Here is a 23,756-nt window from a genome sequence, read left to right as displayed (position 1 = left end):
CCTTCTACTGCTTTATCCTCCTCATGAAGGTCGCGGGGGGCGCTGTGCCAAACTCAGCTGACATCACAGGGACACATACTGTACATTTACAGTGTCCAACGTACCTAATATTATTTCCTTATTATATTATTTTAAAATACATATTGATGTATTTTTGCTTGCCCATGTATGAATGTAAGCCCCCAATAATCCCCTTTAGAACGATGGGACATAAAAAGTACTGTTCTGCAATTAGTCATTCAATGTGATATTGAACATGTCACATATATATGAACATTTAAAACAATGCAGCAAACGTGAAAATGACGAGGCTGATTTTGGACACAGCCTTAGAACTGAACCCTTGCAGTTCTGCCTCACATTTCTGGCAGAAAACCTTTTTTTCCCTCCCTGTTCAGGAAGGGTTTCAATGGGAGACTCCTGACAGACTGCTTTGACCTTCACGTTGAGGGTCATCATGTGACCAGTGGGGGGTAGCCATGCTTGCTGCTTTTACTGTCCTCCGATCACGACTGTCTGTGTAAGCTGTTACACTTATCTTACAGTCCACGCTGGCTGTTGGTTTGACAACATTTTCCCCCACAGATACATCGTGGGGCACCAGTTGTAGCTTCAAAATGACATTTTAATCATTACTTATAACAAGGATTTATTTTAAGTGGCCATGTCGATTGAGAGGTGTCCTCTTTCTGTATTATTAATGGTTCACTGTCAAAGGATAAAGGTTAAGTTGCTACTCTCATTACTCCTGTTCTTTTCACGTTTCACTTTTTTCTTGTCATTACACGACAATGGATACATGTATCGTTAGTCCACCTTTATAGAATTCCAATGCTAAAATTATAAATCCTTTTTATTTGATTTTTTTGTAATATCTTATTTGACCCATCCCCTTTGTTACATGTAGCTGTTAATATATCATGCACACCTAATTGCATTACACATGTTATATTTTTGTGTCATCCAATTTGAAAGGGAGGCACAAACTGGAGCCATTTAAATTCAAAACCATCAGTGGTATAATAACTTCACGAGTCCTGCAGAGGGCCACCACCAGAGGACATGGTGGTGTGATTATGTATTCCGTGCAGAAGGCTGCGTATCTGAATCAATCTCATGCTCTGCCAGAGAGATATTTCTCCGTAATTTGATTCCAAGCCAGAAGTGTATAAAACAAAACATGAAACAACACCGCGGGTCACAAAGGTTTGAGTTATTTCTCTAATCGCGCTGAACTGGCATCCTGAAACAGAGGCGGGCGTCAGTTTGCTGACAGTGTCGCCCCGTTGCATGCATGAGAATGGTGTGCGTCCGTGTAACATGTCCTGCTGGGATTGACAGTGACGCAGAGATTGGTGGAATTGTTTCAGGGAAACACAATAACGTATGGGTCGTGGAAGTGACGCCTTAAAGTGCTCCTTCATCTTCATGTCACTACACAAAGGGCACGTGTCTTCGTATAGGACAATATTGATCTATGTGACTAATTTATTTACGTTCATCTTCATTTTCGTGAGCGTACATGTTAGCAGGTTGACGTGTGGCTTGAACCACGACTGAGAGCGGTGTCCTTGTCATGTTCCCCCTAGGTCGATACCTGCGCCTGAAAATGTTCCGCGAGGATCATGGCTCCTGGATGACCATGTTCTTCAGCACCATCATCTTCCTCTTCATCTTCTCACACATCTACAACCTTTTTCTGCTGATGGCCGGCAGCATGGGGTAAGCTGCTTAATCTCCCTCTGTGTCTCTCTTCTCCGTTTCCCCCCGTTCTCTGCTTCCCATTTGTAAGTTACTGTACGCTTTGGCGGAACGTGATTGATCTAAACGTCTCGCCTGAACAGAGACCCAATACCAGCCTGATTAATCAGCCCCGACTTTAAATCACAGACAGGAGCCAGCAATGAGAGGGTGGTTAATCGTGAAAGATCACCTTCAGCACCCGCACTTAGTCGCTCATGATCTTTACTTTTATTTTTGACACCTCTCTGGCTGAAAACCAAAAATGCTCTTTCCATATCTCTCTCTCTCTCTGTTGGTGCTTTGGTTTTTCGCTTCTGTTTCACTTCCTGACCTGTTGAGAAACCACAGTGCACAGCAGAGCTTGACACCCACACATCAGATGGGTGACAGAAATCCATTTATGCATTTGCAATGTGTCCGTCTAGAGGAAGGAAAACACGTCCTTGAAGCCAGTCATGACAGACATGAGGTCACTACAAGGTGATTTACCTTTGTGTAAAAAAACAAACAAAAAAAACAATATAAGGTGTCTGTTCAGGCACGAGCTGTCACAAGGGATGTTTAATGGCATCTGTCTATATTTACCCACATTAGCAAGCAGCATCCACTATCCATAAGGTGAAGGCAGATGAAGACTATTAGGTAGCAGGCAAGGTGTTGTGGTTTAATATGACCAGAGGAATGGGTTTGTATAATCAGCCCATCTGTCACTGTGGCCAGCGCAGCAACACTGGCATCCATCTTGTCTGTTCGCTCTCTAGTTGGCCCGAGAAAAGAAGAAGGAAACAGCTGAACAGAGGAGCAGGTCCGCTGAGATGATGAATATTGCTTGCTCAGGGAAAAGTTCCATTGTGCATCTGTCACAAAAGAGAATTCCCTTTTCTTTTTTTTTCTGCCCCTATTTCTGCCCTAAAATGTGGAGAAAACCATCTCTGTCCAGTCACTTTTGTCGAGTGTTTTTCACTGGACGTCCACATAAGGAAAAAACAAGTAATGAGTCGCTCAGACGTTTCAACAAACACAGCGTGTCGTTTATGTCCATCTGCCATGAGCGAGACACGGTTTCTCACATCAGCTGCATCAGCTGTCCACATGTAAAGGATACCAACCATTGCAGCTTATTAAAATGTTATACTTGTCTGCACAACGCTAAAGCTCATCCATGATTAATTGTGTTGGATGCTGTGCACTGCCATCAGTTATTCAGGGCTGCACAGCTCTGTTCACATAGACAGATGGTGCTATTGTAAAGTGAGTGAACTCAACCTTACTAAGACACCCAGGCTTTTTCCTGCAAACCCCCCCCTCTGCTTGTTTTCTCACTGCACCAGTGGCGTGTCCATCAAGGACCTGGGTCTTGCCAAAACCCATTAGTGTTCACATCTCTGTTCAAGTCTGACATGTAGGAGCAGTGTTCACACTTGTGTGTAGGACGCTCCTCCAGAAGACGAGCTCTGGGCTGCAATGGCATGCATTCAGCACAGCGAGGGGAATGGCAAAGGGAAGGCTGGGGCACTCGAGTGCTGATGATGCAGGGAAACTTAGGTCATTTGATATGTATTTAAACGTGATTTGCATACCACCGCCATCACCAGCCTCCATTCAACCTCACCCCAGATTCACCCCCCTCAGTCAAATGGCTGTAGTTCTCTCTTTTGCCACAGCATAAAGGAAAAGTACAATATCCCTCTGTGGCTGCAGCTGGCCCCCCAGTGGGAATGAATGGTGTTTTCCCTTTTTCATTTGTGCTGAAAGCACAAACTGCTGTGAAGTGTTATTACTGCCAAGGATTTTTAAAGGGTAGGTATTTTGGCATGGGTTGGCTGCCTTTGACATAGCCATGATGGTGCACAGTGGGGGGTTGCCCTTCTGGTAACTCACTCACACACACACACACACAGCAAACGCATATTGTTCACGTCTCACATTTTGCTTGAGTTAACAGTAAAGGCTTGTGCGTATCATGGGAGGATCCCTGACCCGATGCCGTCTACCGCCTTCGCCCCTTCACTCATTAACATGCGTTCATTTTCTCTGACCTTTTCAGGCGGTCTTTAGCCTGATTTAATTAAAACCAGCAACACGTCCTCAACTGCAACCATCAGGACGGTAAACAAGGACTGATAAGAGTGTGCATATCTTTTTTTTTTTGAATGAGAATTATTAATTCATGATTGATCATGTAAAATCGGCTCATCGGGGTCTTTATCTCTGCGCTCAAAGGCATTTACACACTGTGTAATCTAACATGCGTCCAGTCGCGTCGTGACAATGTTTAAGCAGTCACTTCTGTAGGTCAACTGCTATGAACCTGTTTTCCTGGCTTATGTCATATCAGGAGGAGGAAGAAAAGAAAAAAAAAGAGATCTGTCCATTGTGGCTCCGTGGGAACTGTAATCCACACTTGTTACCAAACCCTCACATCTGGGCTATTTGCATTTTAATGTAACTGTCAGATTAAGAAGGGGGCTGTTTGTGCGAAACCACGGGAGTGTGACCGCCCTGGGAGTTTTGACGGGCTTGGTGAATGTTTTGTCATGCCACGCGATCCCATTCCACCATCTCACAGCACCATTACCAGCTAAAACCAGTCCCTAATTAGATGGTGTTATTTAATTAAGATGGCCCAATGCGTGACGTACACATTAATCTTGACTAATTTAGAGGAGGGGGGGGTTAGTATGTGAGGGTGGAAAAAAAGGAGGAAGTGAGGTGGAACAGTCGTACTGTGAAGTGATTCTAGCTTACTTGAATCAACTGATGGAATAAACTACAGGAAAATGAGGCAGAGTGAGAACATTTCATTTCAAGGAAGGCTTTGATGAGGAGCAGGGAGGGATGGATTTGGCATTTTACTACAATGACACCCTGAGCGTGATTAGACCCCGTCGTGTAAGGGGATTTATCTTTGTTTCCCATGATCTTTTGTGCGGCTTGCGTGCTATAGTCCCCCTTGTCTGTCTGTTTGCTTGTCTGGCACTAAGCTGGAGTAATTCCATGGACAAGTGGATTTAAAAAGCTGAATAAATAGCATGTTATGGTAGATGCCTTCTGTGGTGTGCATGCTCACATGGGACTTGGCTTCTTACAATCCAGCGGCAGCGCACCAACACATGATTTGGACCTGACACTGAAATGTGACGACGAACAACCTGTCTGTTAGTTTTACTCAGTAGTAACAGGAAGCTATAGGGAATGGGAAATGTGCAGGGGGGGGCCACAGAGCTCCAGGGAGGTCTGGGGCAGGAGCTGGGGAGCAGCAGGGAGGGAAGAAACGCATAGTTTATTGCAAGGGAATGCAAAAGTTTGCTTGAAAGATGTTCCCACCCTGACACTAGGAGGACTCCGTAAAGTAGAGCTAACATGATTTGTGAATTGACAATTTTTAAGGATATATAATAATAATACATCTAGTAACAGTTGGCAGATGAATCAACAACCTCATCTTCTTAATGAAAAGAATGATAGGCTAATCAATAATTAATTGTCAGTCACTTGTGTAAAATGATGGAGTCACACACCAAAATACCTTCGTGAAGACGTTCACAGAAACAGTTTTACGCGTAGACCTTGATTTAGAAACCTGTTGCTAGGTTTTTAAACAGAATATAATGGCTTTTCAATGTAGATTATGTTTGTTTAGTTGACCTTTGCTCCCCCTCCTGTGCCTCTTTTATACTTACACACACCCACACTTACTTTCTAAGCATATCTCCTGCTCGTCGTTCACACTCCTACACAGAAATATTATACCTGCTCCTCAAGAATGAGTCATTATGCATATAGTGAGTGTTCAGTTAGTGTAAGGCTTTCTCGCTAAAGCCATTTTCTCATATAAGAATGTCACTGAAATAGATGATATGAAGCAGTGAGCTCAGTCCCTGAACCTGTTGGGTTTTTGTTTTTTTTCCTGGGACAGAAAGGGGGAGGAGCATCAGCGCCACTGTCACATACAGAGAAAAAGCTACAGCTGTAAACAATAAACATCATAACCTTGACAGCCGTATGTGTCCACTGGGGATATACAGTGTGTGTATGGAATAATGGGCATGTGTTCCTGTGTATGTTCTCTGAGTGTAAATGTGTAGGAGCACGACAGATGGATCCTTCATGCATGTGTGCATGTTTTATGTGAAGTGTCACTTAAGCACACGCCGTTCACTCGTGGCATCTCCTCCTTATGTTTCGCCACAACAACTATTTTCTCTGACAACACTTCAGTTTAATCACTTGATTATCTTTTTATGCCTGGTGGGTGCCTTTCTTTTACGTCTTCAAATTTGGGGATTTAGTTTTATTTTATTTTATTTTATTTTATTTTATAAACTGGATGATTTTTCCACCCAAAACAGTTGTTAACTATTGAAACTAAAAACATTAAAAAATATCTGTCTCCATAGGGCTGGGCGATATGATCAAAAATCTTATTATAATAAAATAAAAGTTATGCATCAGTCAGTCAATATTGATAATGAGATATATCATACAATTCAAGATTGACAAGGTTAGTTGTCGTTTAAGCTTCTTTATGGACATAAAATGACAGGTAAAACATGCATAACAAATGCACAATGCGTAAATATTATACTGATATTTATTTATTGAAAAATCACATCACAATAAAAAATACTGCCTTTTATTATTCTTATTGCCAAAACCCTAAACCCAGTCAATTTATTCATTCGAAACCCTGTCAAAACCTCAATATTGTGTTGTCAAATCATTGACAGAATTGACAATAATTCATAATAGTTTTGAAAGGCACACATTAATGATAGTCTCGCTGTTATTCATTGTCCACTGTGGCGGACTTGGTAGGGATTATAGATTGATATTAAGGAACAGTGAGACTGGGTCTGGGGACGCTTCTGTCCTCATGGGAGAGTGATAGAGTGAATATAGGGACTGATACAGTGCTGTCCAGGATATTGCTTAAAGGTATTCGCTCTCATTCCTGAGCCGCAGGACTGATAAGAATAAAGGACTCAATCTACAGCTAGGTTAACACAGTACATGATTTAATGCTGACTGATGAATAGAGATTGAGGGTTTAACTTGCCTTGGTTACAGGGATAGTGAAGAGTGGGTATATATTGACAGCTTATAGTCCCCGATAATATGCTGCTCAGTAAATGTGATGCTGGATACTGTCGCACACAGGGAGGAGACAAGCAGTGCATTCCAATGTGGAGTCTGACAAGGTTGAAAAGTAATGTTTCAAAATGAATGCAGGATTCTTAGGGCAGACAGGGTCACTCAGTTACCTCTATCGCAAAGCCACTGGCTGTCTGACGGAGATAACAAGTTTATTAAAGCCAGCGTGCGAGAATGGGTCCAAGCGGACACTGAGAAAAATGTCAAAATTAGGGTATTTGATGACTCACAAGTGAAAAGCTCCCTTAGCGTGCTGTCTCATAACCGTAATTATCAGGTGTGCACCCACGGACCGCTGAAAATATTGGAGTTGAGATTTTGATTAAAATAAAATTGGACCATAAATCCTTCGCTTTAAATCAACAAACCTGTCGACCCTGCAAACATGCTTTTTGCTCTATGCTCCGGTGTGGGCTGCTGTTGAGTTTGAAAATACAAAGGTGTTGCGGGGAAGACCTTTTTAATTACAAATCTGACAGGAGCACATCACCAACAGTCCTGTTTTGTCATGCGCCTGTAATAACCTCTCTTAACATAATGTAAATCGTTTGATCTGAGGGAGAAGAACTTCCTCTAGCACTTCCTCTCGGCTCTGTTTACACCCCGACAACACAATCTGCGGCACGACAGGAGATTTAGACCAATCACGGTGCAGTTTTGGGCCACACCTACTGGTTATTTCACCACACCGAATCTGCAAGCGCCAAAAAAACTGTCGTATGCTGCACAGAAACAGGAAAAAAGGAAGGTTTACAACATAGTCTGACAATAAAAACAATAGAATAATGTCAATATCAGCAGAGAGTTTTCGAGATATGCGGCCGGAATGAGACGAGCTCAGGACAGAAAGTGGTAAACCCCAAAATGTGAGTGTTTTAATAACCTGTGGATGAAACTTTAACAAGAAAAATCTGCACTTTGGTATTAATAAATAAAACTAGGCTTGGACCATGTGTCGATATAACAATTAGGGGAAATGTTAACTTGATTGTATCTTATAATTACAAATAGCACCTTTAATTAGGGTGTAGATGAACTTAAGAATCTGGGTTTTTAACTGTTGGACAGTCAGAGAAATTACTTGGGGCCTTGGGAAATTGTAATTGACTTTTTTTTTTTTTTTTATCATTTAATCATTAGAGTCTCGGCCTTATTAGAACACTTGCTGTAACTCTGTGCACAAGACCACATCACTTCAGATTGTTAAGCCCCGTCTGACTGCAGCACTGACGGTCATAAACAATAACACTGAATTGAGACCCAGATCCCGGTCTATCACCGCTTACAATATGTACTGCAAAGAAGAAGTCTGGCGCACAGTAGATGATCCATTTTATGATGGAAAAAAATCGGAACGACCAGTGCGACTGGAGTGAATATAAATGGAAGAATTATGAACATGAGCAGTAATGGCTGCACAGACAAAGACGAGGGGGGAAATATCTTCAAAACCTCAAGCTGCATTAGAATTAGAACCAGTGCCGGAGATATTACTGCAGCTACAGTATATAAATCACAGAGACCTCGTAGCATCAAGGATGTCGCCCCAAATCCAAGAACGGCGATCACATACAGGTGAATAGTGAATTTAATGTCAAACCCAGAGTATAGGGTCCAAACTTCTAACTCTAAAACTTTGTAACCTCTGTAGCGCAAAATTGTAATTTCTTGCATGTGATGGAACAAGACTTTGAAAGGCATTGAAATGTCAATGAATATTATGTCTGAACAAGTGTGGAAAACCTGATAACATTCCACAGAGGGTCAGAGCTGGCTGAGCCGAATGGCTGGCACTGCCGCTGCCACTGGCTCTGCGACTAAGCCACGGGAGCCATTCTGGGGCCGATTATTCATGGTGCTACTGTACTGATGTTCCACTACACTGAGTTCTCTCATTAGGTCACCCGACTCTAAAGGCCATTAAATTTTCAGTCAGCATGAATAAGTAAGGGATTTCTGCCTCTGATCATGCAGTGTGAAGAGTCCCCAAACTCATCATAGGTACTCTGCATTTAAAAAAAAAACCTTCAGGAGCACAGGCGTAACGTTTGCTCACTTAACCATGTGAGGAGGGCAGCGGTTGGCAGTGGTGTATTATTTCTTTTTTTTCTTTTTAGATTTAAAACCTAGCATGTGGCGCCAGACAGCATTTCCAGAAGTATTGATTAGAATTTAGCTGCGGGTAAATGACTCCCAGTGGGATCTCCTTGGTAACTGGAGCAGTGCCAATCCACTGACTGTCTAACTGACTTAATGCAGATATAAATCGCCATTCCAATCAAGGCCATTTTATTTGCTGGTTTGAATGGGGCAATACGTCACCTGCAGTACTGCACACTTTGGTCAATACAAATCTGTCACATTGGTTAAACGCAGGCTGCATTGACGACATATGATTTATAACGTTTCCTTCCAGGGAAGAGTATTTGCTGCACAGTTGCACTGAAAAGGTTGACGAAAACCATCTCTGGCTTTTCACTATTAATTGTTCTTGCTCTGCCTGTGAGCGTTCATGAGTGATGTTCCTATCTGGACTCATAATGTGACGAGGTACAAGAATGAATTAAAAATGAACACCTAGTAAAGCTGCTACATTAACGGAATGCTTAAAACCCCTAATGCTTTCCAATAGATTGTTTAGGTAACAACTCATTTATAAAGTGAGGAGTGTGCCAAACGGAACCCTTAATGCAATCAGCTAAAAGACGAAATGAAACGTATAAAAAGGGGGAATTAAATACGAGCCGGCGAGGTTTCCTCTGAGCCATCTGTGCGATGTTTTTATTGTTGGTTGCTAGTGGCCAGAAAATAACCAGGGAAAACAAAGAAGAATGGAGCCATTGACTTCAAATATGACCCCTTGAAAGCACAGCCAGAGCTCTATCTATCGCCATCTATTATATTCATGAGTGTGACCTGTGGTGTGGGGGGAGGCGCCCACCTGCTCCTCTGACACTGGCTGCCAGGAGATCAAACAGGCCTCCTTACTCCCTCTGCTCTGTTACTCCCTCCAACGGCACAAGTCCCCATATAGGAGGCGATTGACCCACTTTTCTTCACTCCATGTGCTATTACCTGGAGAAAATGGACTGATGTACTATGTATGCGTGCGTGCGTGTGTGTGTGTGTGTGTGTGTGTAAGCATGCTGGGTTGGTGAGTTTGTGGGACTGAACAAAAGCCTCTTATTAGATGAGATGCACTTACTGTGCAAAGATGAAGGCGACGCTAAAAGTCCAAAGAAAGCATGTCATTTCTTATTAGATGCTATTGTGCGTTTTGGCTTAGTCAGTGTTTTCACTTCCCTTATGCGCCAGTCGACATGAGGTGAGCTCATTTAGACCCCGTGCTTTAACGGGAGGGCTCTCATCGGGTCGGCCGGGTTGATTTGAAATCCACTAGACGCGAGACAAATGTGCCAAACAAACGGATAATTTGCCAAACACTGCAGGACCAAATGAAACTGGTCATACTGCATGAATTCAATTGTGCTGTTGTAAATTGTTTAATAACCTCAAGGCCTTTTTTTTTTGGAAGAAAAGCCATCACTCATTGTTTTCACAGGATTAGATTGATATTGACTGACAACTAGCATCAGGATGCTTTTCTCTTTTGCCCTCCACTGACTCTCTCTCTCTCTCTTTTAGCTTATTTTTTTTCCCCTTTATATCTGCTGTTACTACCCTTATAACCTTCACTATGTTTAATCTATGTCCTTGTCACTCCTGGTCTTTTTTTTCCCTTGCAGGCCTCACATGGTGACAGAGTACATGGTCATCAGGAATGAGAGTTTTATGAAGATCGCAGCAGTGGGGACATGGATGGGAGACTTTGTCACTGCTTGGATGGTGAGATCCTCAACATTAGAGAGATGTGTATCTATTGAAAGATTTCATTTTATGTCACTTTTGAATACAAACAAACGTCTTGTTTCTTGTCGGTGATCTTCCGTCGCACACAGGAAGTGATTTGCAACATAGTGCTAGTAAAGCAAGATAGTTTGCAAACGGGCTGGACTACGGCTGAAAACACAAAGCGAATTCTACTGCTCAAAAAAACCTGGTCGACAGGATAGACGTCCTCGGTCCTGCTCGCCCCTGCGCTGCTGCTGTATACATACAAACGCTCCCTCAGTGAGGTCGGATAATAATGTTTGAAAGAGCCCGTTTTCAGATACAAATAACTCCACTAGTATCATAGACGCACGAAAGGCATTGAAACGCCCTTTTCTTTCATAGTTTATATAAAAAAGCATATTTCATTGATCACAAACCTTACATTAAACCTTAACTATGTTCTTACGACACGTCTGGTAAAACCGTATCTATGATTCAAGTCATTCTCTCATCTAATTTCTAGGTCAGTGTAGCCCCTCAATCATTGCAGCTCCCGACAGTAGTCCAGTTCAATCTGCCACCAAATCCTCAGGGTAACATGAGGATGTGATGTACGGAGGGTCAGAGGAAACAGTGGATGAAAAGGGAGCGACAGACTATATTAGGGGTGAAACGTACCTCCGTTCATTTGTCGACATGAGGAGAGAAGGAGCGCTCTGCTGGGAGAGGAACTACCTGTGGTGGGAGGAGGAGTAGGGCTCTGACACCGGCGTGCACACAACAGAGGAAATTTGACAAGCTCCCGCACCAGGTCACATTAGTATTCAACAGTACAGACAGCAAAGAGAGAGAAATGGGGAGAGGGGATGGGGGAGGAATGCAAGGAGAAAGACAGAGGTGAAGGGGAAGGGGAAAAGTGGAATCTGTTCGGAAGGAAGAAAGTGAATCAGGGAGGGTGTTTGTGTTAGAGAGAGAGAGAGAGAGAGAGTGTGGAAGTTAGGCCATGGCAAAGTGCTGATTCCAGAAATTACTCTGAAGGTTTCTTACATTTCATTAATTCAACAAGGTACTTGAAGACGACCTTTATGTCTCCTACGCATCACAGATTTAAAGCTTGTGCTCACTAGATGAGCGGACAGAGTGTCTGTTTTTGTAATGCTGCAGAGAGAGAGAAAGAAAGAGAGAAGCGTCTCATAGATTTCTTTTCGATACGGATTCTTTTTCCAGCACGAGCTACAGTTTCTGCAGTGAGGCACTTCATTGACAAACTGACCTTGCCTTTGCACTCTCCTCACAAAGTATATCGTGAAATTGTTTTTATATCCGAACAAAAGCTTTATGATACAATGCTGAATCCATAATAATAGAAAAAGCACTCGGAGAGCTCAAACTCTCTGCAGAGGTCAATCAGGTTCCCACAGTGTCGACCCACTCCAAAATCCAGACCATAGAAATGTAACTTTTTTTTTTTCCATGGCCCATAACCTACATAGCCTACCCCTGAAAATGTCATCCAGATCTCACAGACTGAGAAACACAGGCAAAAACATCACCTCTTTGTTGCAGGAAAAAAAATCTACCACTGACAATTAGAGGACATGGGCACACGGTGGTGCAAGGGCTAGCACTGTTACCTCACTGCAAGCAATTCAACGGTTTGGATCCTTTGGATTTGATTTATGTTTGCATTTTCTCCCCATGTGCATGATCCAAACAGCGCGGGATAAAATGATGTATTGCTGTTATCATTCATCCAGACACTATTAATGATTTGTTGTTGTTTGTATGATCGTCAAAAGTACGTGGACACTAAAACGTATCTCACTTTCATTGTTCTTATAATTATTGATTATCCCATTCTTAAAACCCGTGGGCATTGAAGTGCTGCTGTGCAGCTTCCTGTCTTCTGGGAAGTCTTTCCACAGGATTTGTGGGTCTTCGCCGTGATTTACACCCCATCCAGTCACTAGGGCATTAGCAAAATTAGTCACTGACGTTTTTTCCATTTCTCTCCCTGTCCTGAAAGTGTTGGATGGGTTTCAAGAGTCACTTTTGAAACCGGAGAAATGTCCCTATAGATTTATCATCTTTACATCCAGTCGTCATAATCAAGGTCACTTTTTTCAAAACCGCCTTCATTTCTGCAGGTGACAGATATGATGCTCCAGGATGAGCACTATCCAGACTGGGGCAAAGCTGCCAGAAGATTCTGGAAACAAGGAAAACGCAGGATCTTTCTCTTCTGGTAGGCTCGTCTTCGTGTGAGAGATAGAAATGTGTACCTGTAGACGAAAGGTGTTTCTAACTCCGTGTGGAATCAGTGAAAAGAAGAAATCATTGAATCTTGTTGAAATAAATTCACCGACCTCTGAAAAAGACCCGTTTCTGGTTAAACTAAATCTTGTTTCCTCCCTTTTCTTTTACATGAATTTTGAAAAATATGGGTTGTTTTAAAACCTTTGACCCCGAGTGTAAGACTTACTACCTACTAGCTCACTGAATTTATAGTATAACCTAAGGCTTTTTAGATGTGTGTGTGTGTTGTGTGGTCTCTCCAGCCCATTGCGGGGTTTCACGCAGTCAATAGCCATGTTAATCTTCTCTCACTCAGTGTCAGCACCTTTAATTAGAAGAACAGGGTGAAAATCAATGGACACAGCAAGGTTGTGGTATGAACCGCAGCCCAACCTTTAACATTCTTACCACAAACTGTGACCCTAAGATAAGTGCGAAACAAACGCTGCAAACCGTGTCCGATACGCCCATTACTACAAAGCCAAGTGGAATTGTTGGCTATTTAAAAGTATTACATCATCACTGCGCAGTCCCAGTTGTGTTCATGCACTAATGCAGCTTAATGCTGTCTCTCAATGCAAATGCCGTCTCCACTGGTTCATGTAGGGTAAAGTGAAGAAGGAGGAGGAGGAGAGGATATGGTCTCTTTGATATGTACATGAGAGCAGAGGACAGAAGCAGTTTAACATTTCCTTTTGTAGTTTTGATTCACACTTGATCGCCTTGCATTCATGACAGTTCAAGCAAACAAAATGCTCTGTGACTCTTTTTAGGCAGCCCTCCGCTTTATCGATGAAAGAGCGTTGGCAACGCTCGATCTGACGAGCCGTTATTTGGAAGATCAGAGATTGAAAAGTACGATTAATAACTGCCTACATATCTCGTCAATACGAGGCCAAGAAGGCAAGGCGATACGGGAAAATGTAAGCAGATACAATACTGGGTGAACAACATCGGTGTGCAGTGTTTTGGAGTTAACGTTGAAGCTGCTTCTGCTTGAGAAAAGAATTAAACGGTGGAAAAACTAAAAGCCCTGAAAATGTCTCTGCCCAACAGTTAAAATGGGATAAATAATGACACGCACTATCTGCAATGCAGCCACGCTGATGTGTGGTGTGAGAATGCACACAAACGCCACCGTAATCACTGGGTGACATTGAAACAAAACACACAGTGGAGCATAAAACCGTCGCCTTTGTCGCTGCGCCTCTCTTAAGATACTACACACAGTGAATGCACAATATCTCCAATATGGCATAAACCACAAAAATTCACTGTGAGAAAAATGCAGGAAAAACACTGCGCACAGATAAATGAAATAGTTTGGCTCATGTTGAATATGTAAATACATGGAAATATGTATGCGGTAGCGGTTTTGAATTGCACTGTCTCTGCATCAGTAAACAGTTGATTTTGCCTGTCTGCACCTTCATCTTCACGGAAGCTTTTTACTCTGCCATTTTTCAATTCCAAGAAAAAAAGAAAAAGAAAAGAAATGTTGTTCAAAACAAAGAGTTAGTGAGAAGTGAAAGTAGATCTGATTTATCTTTTCTTGGAATTGAAGTCGGCGGGTTGTTTGTCTTCCAAGCTATATAATATCATCCGCGCACCTCTCCTACACTGAAGTAATAAAAATAAAAACATGTTTTTTTTTAAGCCCTTTACATTCACATCATTCAGTTTTTACTCATTAGTTTTGCCTCTTTTTGTCCTTCCTCTCACCTGTCTCTTATCCCCCTCTCTTTTCTCTCTCCTGCAGGTCAGTGCTAATCTTTCTGACGTCAGTGGTGCTTCTGGTCCTCAGTACCGACTGGATCAGCTGGGACAACCTGAACCGTGGTTTCCTGCCCAGCGATGAGGTCTCCAGAGCCTTTCTGGCCTCTTTTATCTTGGTCTTCGACCTTCTCATTGTCATGCAGGTATACCTTTCCCATGTGGCCAATTAAAAAAAAAAAAAAAAAAACACAGGAGGAGGGAGCCCAGACATCTCTTGGCTCACTCTCTAACCCACCTCACCCTCCACCATCCAAATCCTATTCATCAATGGGGCACTGCGGCACAGAGCATTGAGAGGGGTGTTTGATCACTCTCAGCTGGCACGGACACAAACACTTGCTCCCTTCCTGTGTCTCACAAGCGCACACACAGACACACAAACTCATACACAGACATGCAAACTGCTGTTATTTACTCTTCCAGTCTTTTTTTCCGAGTCCCTTTATCCACCTTTTTCCCAGACCTCGGCAATGAACTCACCATTCCCTCGTCATTCCCTTGTGAGCCCAGTTTATTTTCTTTAATGATGACTCACACGATTGGAGTTTTTCTTACTTTCTCTTGCTCCCCACTCTAACCCCCCCCCATCCCCCCCCCCCCCCCCCCCCCCAGCCAGTGTCCTCCCTCCCACAGGAGAGTGTGCATCAATAAAGCCTGTGTCAGTGTCTCATGAATATGCAAATGTGTTTGTCTGGGGGGAAAAAACAAAACACATAACATGAGGACGTATATGAGGGGGGGGGGGGAAGAGTCAGGAAAATGGAGCCGGAGCCACAAGTCCAATTCAGTACACCTCAGCCCCCCGTTATGTGCTGGATGAATGCATTTCATTTGGGCTCGATGGTGGCTAACGTGCTGCAAGGCTTGCATTTGGTATCCCCCGAATATGCATTCATACTCTGTTAATTATGCTAATTAATAAGAGCCTGCAATTGCACGAGAGCATCTTCTCCACAGAAACCGGGCAATAACACCATCATAATTCCCATGATACTATGTCGTAGTAAAAGGGATTTCTTGACATATTTATTGAAACAATTTGTTATTTTAAGGAGCTGCTCTGGGCAGTAATTAGTGCACACTATGGTATTTTTCCTCATTCATTTACTCAATTATTGTGATTACGCAGATATATAGAAATGGCTTCGTCTACAGTATATGCGTGCGCTTTCCGCTGCGTTCTCGCTTCGGCCAGCTTTTTTTCTTTTTGGCTTCCTGACCCTATCAACACATATCCAGCCACAGACCTAATGTAACATGAAATACCAGTTGTGATATCTCCGTTTGACTCCTTGAGCCACACTGGACCTGCAATTGCCTCTGCCTTGAACTCAGCAGTATATCATTCGCCCGCTCGCACACTCGAATACTTGATTTGTTTACGATGGGGTCTTCTCATTTTCTGCACAGTGTACAGCAAGAACATTTACTACAGTTATTTATGAGTAGAGTTAACTTCCGCTGATACAGGGCCTGTCCACTGGCGGCCAATGCTGTGTTCCCTCAGTCAATAAAAAAATCTTCCAGCCCTCCCAGCAGCTTTATTTACCTCCATGTTGGAGCACAGGGTGCCGTAGTTAATCTCCTACATTCATGTGAATCGGTAGGCGTTGTTGTTCTCAAACTAATTCATTCCCCAATTAATGACCTGTCAGGATTTGCCTCTGAGCTGGATTTTACTTTTTAAAATATAGTTTTGTGTATAATTGTACTCTTTGTTTTGTTTTTTTCCCCCAAAAAAACTGAAAGAGTGTATGCATACACATGTACACGCTCTCTCTCTCTCAGTTCACTGTGGAAAGAAATGTGTTTTGCAGCAGGATGCTGGCGTCTGGTTTAAATGCCATGGCTTTTACTACTATAGCAACAGATACTGCAGCTATGGAAGAGGAGGAGAGAGCTTAATTAATATCAGGGGGGCCATAACCAAGCTGTTCATAGATACTGGCATGGGACACTCTGGATCACATGAGGATATATTAAATGCAGGCTTGTGGTAATTTAATGTAGCAACATGCTCCAACAGCAAATGTAGCTGATCTGGGGGAAAAACACCTGGTATTGTGTGTCTGACAAAAACTAATTTGTGAGATGATTAAGTCAGCGCAATGGGAAGAAACAATTTTGAAGTATTAATTTTCCCCTTTCCATCACTCACTGTGATATTTTCATTAGTTTAATTTGTTTCCGAGTGCGGTTACATAATGCAAGGTGAGTCACAATCACGACGTACAGTGACACACGTTAATGCACAGTTTGGAGCAAATAGAAATGGACTTTGTGGAGAAGCAAGCAGAATGTTAAAAGGATTATTATTATTATTATTATTATAATAACATCACCAGCATCAAATGTTATTAAACCAATCCTTGATATACGTACACATCACAAGTCAGTATTTTAAGGAATAAGAAAATAAGACTACACATTATTACCTTTAATTAAATAGTGTAGTGTTAAAGCTTTTATTTCATGTGTCCTTAATACAACTAAACTATTTATCTCCAAATTTAGATTTTTTTTTTTTTTTAGACAAACTGAACTCAATAAGTGTAAATCTATATTTTCACAAAATTGAAATTTGAAATTCACTCATTGCTAAGAGTGAATCCCGTTTTCCCCAATGTTAACAACAACAACAACAAAAATAAGAGCTAAGTGACACGACGGGGTTCCGGCAGCGTCTAAACATCAGTTTGAGGAGCCTGTTGATGTGTTTTGACGTGTTGATATCCCATCGCACATTAGTACACTCCGCCAGCCTGTAAACACAGTTAGTCAAGAGTCTACAACAGCTGGCACCATGTTTGACCTACAACCAGTGTGTGAAGAGCCTCCACAGGGACTGGGCTAATATGAAAAGTTCAGTGATGTGTTTGACATCCAGTAAAGCATGATACATGGCTGACACTGTGCATGTCGCGCTGCCTTTATTTAAATGTGTTCAGCTGAGGCTCCACGGGCACCATGGCAAATTTAAATCTCTGTGCTTGTTTCACTTTAAGTTATTGTACTCTATTTCTTATATTTGTGATATTTATTAAAATATCACGGTTAAATGAAGGTTACATTAAAAAAAAACAAAAAAAAACAAATGTATCTCCATGTATGTTCTTTTTTTTCAGGACTGGGAGTTTCCTCAGTTCATGGGTGATCTAGATATGAATTTACCAGGGATGTCAACAACACATGTGAAGGTCAAGCTCCCTGTCTGCAAGGGAATCTTCAAAGATGAGTACCACATTCATATCACAGGTGAGGTCGCTGCATACAAGAGAGCAGGGTCATCTCATATTCTTCCCAAAAAGAGGGCATTTACAGCTCCACGCACACGTCTGAACACACACACACACACACACATATTCCTAAACTGATTAAGGAGCAGAAATAAAATCAAAATGTCCACAAGGGAAAGCTAACTTTAGCCCGTTTCTGAACAGAAGTTTAGAAACAGAAAAGTGCTGTGTGTGCTCTAGATTTGCAGTTTCCTCTGTTGGAGGAACAGTGTGATGGTGAAACCACGATATTTATTATTGATGTGCAGCTGATGTGGCACACAGGTGCCTCCACCGCGGAAACTTCTTACTTCCTCGCATTCCTCCCCCGTCATGCGAGATGTGTCTTTCATCGTCTGTCACATTTGTGTCAATGTACACCGGTGAGTGAGTATTTCTATTTAAAACCCTCCCCGGTTTCTCCAATTTGTTCTGCCGCATGCACACGGTGACTCACAACCAGCAAGAAAGGCTAAAAACCAATGTTCCTGTTCTAAATGCTAAGCCGACGCTCGGTGATTTGGGAAAGGTTGTTAACCCTAATACATCGCATATCCATTAAGCATCATGGAAATGGATCCGGTGTGACGTGATTGGTTTAACTAAAAGCTTATTAACGATATATCTCGGGGAGAGGACGGGAGTAGTGTCGCGTGTACGCGCGGAGACATCTGCGTGCAATCAGTCAACCTGGCGAGATGACCGTCTCGTGGTAATGTAGTGATCTCGTTAGAAGATACTGGAGAGGAAGTAGCACCTGCAAATGGAGCGATCCGTCTTAGCATATGAGGTATTTGTAAAGAGAGAGAGGCTCTCGATAAATGAACGTGACATCACATTTGCCCCGTCTGCCTTAGAATTTGGTTCGCGTGGCACATCGATCCGTCTGTAAAATGATCTGTCTGTAACAGAGGTCACATGTCTCGTTACAGGTAAGTGGTTCAACTACGGCATCATCTTCCTCGTGCTGATTTTGGACCTCAACATGTGGAAGAACCAGATCTTCTACAAACCCTACGAATATGGCCAGTACGTTGGGCCCGGTGAGAAGATCTACATCGTGGAGGAACCGGAGACACTCAGCGACTTCAACCGCAGCACGCTCACCTACGAGTGGCGCTCCACCAACATCAATCCCGTCACCAACCTGAGCTACGTGGAGCAGGACGTGGTCCTCCACAGCCGTTACACTGGAGCCAGCATGGACATCAAGTGCCTGGCGTTCATCCCGAGTGTGGGGGCTTTTGTCCTTTTCGGGTTCTTCGTCTGGCTGTTTGGGCGCTTTCAGGATAGCGAGTCGTTCACAGAAAATCCAGACAAAACATATGAAAGAATAAAGAGGAAGTCGCCCTCAGAGTACAGTAAGGAGATGGGCGCGACACCGGAGGAAACACACGTGTCGATGAGCGAGACCCTGAAGCCAACGGGAACGCCCATGCTCCTGTCAGTGGACGGGCCACATTTCAGAGCATCTCCCTCCTCAAACTCCACTTATTCCATGGAAACCCAAGAGACACATCCGAGCATTGTGATCGACAACGCAGAGCAGGAGGAACCAGCGGTCTCTTTTGATGTCCACAAACCCTCTCCGTGACCTCATGATCTCATGAGACTTTGAACTGTGAGACTGCAGACAGCCACGCCAGAAGATCGATATGCTTTTCTCTGGATCAGACCAAACTGTTGCAGGAAGACGTTCGATCCAGCGCGTTATGAGATTCAAATGAAGGACAAAGTGATATTGACCAAGCTAATGTGACGGCTGCCGCAGTTGTATTCACACATTTTTGTAAACAAAAACCTTTTTAAAAAGCCCCGGAAAGTGGCACCGATTTCCACAACGAACACGTCTTTGAAAACAGAATGCAAACACACCATCATCATCATCATCATCATCATCATCGATAAGGTGCTCGCTCCGATTTAGCATTTTCCATAACTCTACTCGTCATGGCTGATGATTTTGGTCGGTGCTTATATCACGGGAGTATTTCTGCAGAATCCTACCACTGTAACAACTACAGTAGTGCCTTGATATTTCATATATTGAGATACTAACAGAAACGACTGTCTTTACCACTATAGAAAACCAACCAGAAGATGTCATTGTTGTGGCGTGCTATGTTAATGTTCTATATATGCTTTCATGTACGGACAATTGTTACCTCTTTGTGTCGCCGGGCTTCTAATTTTCAGCCACCTCCTGATTGCTTATGCGGCTGCTGCACCTCATAGCCTGAATACCAACAGAGTGTGAGCTAAGGTGGTTCTGCCCTTGGCATAAACACGTGACCTGAAGTGCGGGGAGAAGCTTCATGCTCCAGAACTCTGGGCTTCTCTTTGTCTAAAACGGTCCTTGAAGGTTTTAGAAACTGTTGTAAATGCATGAAAACATTTATTTAAAAGATCCTACTGTAAAAGAAAAAAAAAAAAAATAATAATATCAAACACAGCTGAAAACCTGAAGCTCTTATCTTTCCTCTGGCTTTGACCACTGCCCTTTAAAAATATTGTATAAATATGGAATGCAGTTTCTTAACAATACAAATACTTTGGTCCAAAAAGGTGTTCCAAGTGATTTTTGATTTTACTTTAAGTACAAACTAAACGATTACCAAGTGTATTGTGTACAAAGGAATACATATATATACGTAACCAAAGATGCCAAATAAGACTTTTCTTAAACGTATGCATTAGAAACTACACTAATTGTATCCTTTTATCGAAAATCTACTCATGGACACACTACTCTGCTCACAGTATGTATATGCTAGTCAAAGTGAATTGATATATATATGCTATTGCATCGCTCTGCATTATAATACATTATTCTTTAACATCTTTCAGAAAACGACGTATCTACTGAAGAAAGTTTAGGTTTTCCTCCTTTGATGCACAAGTTTCCCTTACAAACGATGATGTACTCACGATGATGCAGTACAGACCTCTGCAGGGCTTCATTAATATCAGTCAATAAACCTGATGAGTCTTAAAACTCAGACATTACGCTGTATTAATAATCTCTTATTTCATTTGTTTATGATCCATTTTTCATGTCCATAAGTGATAAATGAACAACAACGGAAATGTTTTATCTGCTGCTGAAACCTTTACAGTTTTCCATTTAGTGATGACTGAACCACTGATGGATGGTGAACAACACAAATGGTTGAAAGGGTGTGAACCTAAGTTCCAAAGTAATAGAGGCTTTAGCCCAAATAAGCGGCTCTTTGGGCGCGATTGACTTCACTTGAGAGGAGAAACGGCGCTCGTGTCTTTAATTAACGAGACGTTTCTTCAATTGAGGCCGTCACTAAATGGAAGTGGTACGCGTTATCATAATAAATTGCTTTTGAAAATGGAACCGATTCGTTAATTGGTTATCACTGTTCTAGTTGTGATCAGTTCTCTGTGTGTGTTCATTATGGCGGGGGGGGGGAGGCAAAAGACACTTAATAGTGCATGATGTGTGTGAGTGTGTGTTTTTTTTCCTCTTTGTACTCTTTGCACTGGAGGCTTGTGAAGTGTTTACTATACTTTGATCCTGTTAAAGGCAAATCTGTGAAGAGGTCACTTCATTTTATTATAATTGTTTTCCAGCTCTGGGTTCTGTGATTTTCCTTTTGCGTTACATCACAGCTCTGTGAAGACTTTGTGTTTGACCAAAGGGCAGAACCTCGTCGGACCTCATGGGAGTCCAATATGTTTTATTTAATGTATTTGTGTTTAGAATAAAAGTGAGTGCGTTTCTCTGCGTTGCTCTTACTGTTTTTATTGTGTTGCCGGCATTTCCATTGGTTCCTGTGTTAAAATATGTTTTTTTTTAATTATTATTTCTTAGTGTTTGCTTTGTGGACTGAATACATTTGTAGGCACTTTGTTACGTATTCTGGTTTTGTTACTGATTTTGTTATGTAATTCCCAGCGAGAGCTTTATTTTAATTTTTCTGTGTTCTTTGGAAAATAGTTGCCAAGCAACAGCTATAAGGTTAAGCTCCGTGCAGCTGCTGACCCAATTAATATGTACAATACGAGAAGTAATGATACTATCTTCACAAGGACACTTGAATATGTGGCCTGCGTAGACATGAAAATGAGTCGTGCTCGGGACTCACACACTGTTTGATGCATGTCAGTGGTAACAATTTGAATTTATTTTATTTTGTTCAACAGGTTGCAGGTAATATAAACACAATTGGTTTCCCAGTCTGAAGTTTATTTAACACAAATTGAAAGAAAGGACCACAGCCACAGTGAAATGTGGTGATTTCTATTCATCCCCCCCCCCCAATGTTTTCACCATTTATCCAAATTAGCAGAACTTGGCTTAAGGCAAGTGAATATTGGTCTGGTGTTGCACCAGTTTGGTCCAAAGTGAGACGTCTTAGTTCATCTGTTTGAAAGCAGGGTAACGCCAAAACTACTGAACCCAATTTATTTCACTATCTTAACTTATTTTTTATGAATTCCTTCCCCAAAAATAGATCATTAAGAAAAAAAAAAAGATATTTTCATTTGTTTTTCAAACTTGACATAAGAGACATTATTTAACAGTTACACAAATTAAACAATCTGAGAAAAGATGAGTGAAGTATCATTTTAGTAGATAATGTTAAGCTGGAAGCCAAAAGATTTGGAACCAGTGGTTTAAGAGACACACTGCACAGAAAACAGAGTTATGACGGATCTTTTATGGAGCGGCAGTTAAATGGACTAAATGGCGTGTCCATGAAACCACAGGCCAAATCTCTGCGACAGTTCATCTCCAGTGGCCATGATTCTTGTGAAGGTTTAGCGCTCACGGGAAACGATCCTTAATGAGAGAAGCAGCTATAGGCGTAGCGTGGTAAATATGAAAACATACATGTAAAAACCAAGTCACTGTGTAAAAACTCCTGAAGTCTTACTGTTTCTCATGGTTTGTTGAGGCAAAAACTTAAATCTCATTGCCACAGAGTATTAGTAGTTTGACTGAGGCCTTTTTCCGAGTCTGCCACTGAGCTGAGAAATGAGATATTGATTTTTTTTTTGGAGGGTCATGCAGTAATAAACAAAACACATCAAAACTGGGGTTTCAAAAAAATGTTCATGTGGCGTTGGAGCCTGATGCACATGTTGTTTTACCAGAGTATTGATCACTTCCTCCATTTAGTGGACGCATAATCACGGTCGATTTCACTTTGCTTTTCACCAATTAGTTTTCTTCTTTTTTTTACAGCTTTTGAGTTCAAACTTTCTGGAAGCGTTTTATGCCACATTACTTACTTTTTGCAAGTATATTTTACCCAAGAATCAGGATTAAAGGAGAAGCTTTGTAGAGGGAAAATGAAGTGCCTGTAATGTTACTAGGCAGCAATAGGTAGTGACATCACCCATAAATTTGAACTCCTATTTAGACCGCTGCAGAATTGTGATTTTGCTGGCACAACAGGAAATTCAGAGGTGTCACCTGCAATTAGACCTCTACTGGATGGATGGACTCCTATGTGCTGCATTTTATCATCTATTTGCCTCTAAGAAAATAATTTACATGATTTAGAACATCATTTATTAAATGTGCTATTGGCAAAGACTTGAAACTAAACACCATTAACTCCACACAGGAAAATGGTATAACTCAAATAGTTATCTACTATAGGCTCATTTTCCCATGGACTTCCATTGAAACTGGGTTCTTTT

At 42.0% G+C, this 23,756-nt stretch overlaps 1 protein-coding gene across 2 annotated transcripts in view; it reads left to right on the top strand.

The window, feature by feature from the left end:
- Positions 1 to 21,831, top strand: part of tmem117 (transmembrane protein 117) — a 36,912-nt gene extending 15,081 nt beyond the window's left edge. For both annotated transcript variants that reach the window (XM_058646638.1, XM_058646639.1), the window contains exons 3-8: positions 1,590 to 1,722; positions 10,644 to 10,743; positions 12,879 to 12,976; positions 14,786 to 14,945; positions 17,928 to 18,057; positions 19,010 to 21,831. In XM_058646638.1, the coding sequence (XP_058502621.1) occupies positions 1,590 to 1,722; positions 10,644 to 10,743; positions 12,879 to 12,976; positions 14,786 to 14,945; positions 17,928 to 18,057; positions 19,010 to 19,671 (1,283 nt within the window). In that variant the 3' untranslated portion in view covers positions 19,672 to 21,831. The remainder of the gene's footprint in view (positions 1 to 1,589; positions 1,723 to 10,643; positions 10,744 to 12,878; positions 12,977 to 14,785; positions 14,946 to 17,927; positions 18,058 to 19,009) is intronic.
- Positions 21,832 to 23,756: the final 1,925 nt, after the last annotated feature.

This window comes from Solea solea, chromosome 12, assembly GCF_958295425.1.
Source record: "Solea solea chromosome 12, fSolSol10.1, whole genome shotgun sequence".
Classification (NCBI taxonomy): Eukaryota; Metazoa; Chordata; class Actinopteri; order Pleuronectiformes; family Soleidae; genus Solea; species Solea solea.
This window is presented reverse-complemented; position numbering and strand designations above follow the sequence as displayed.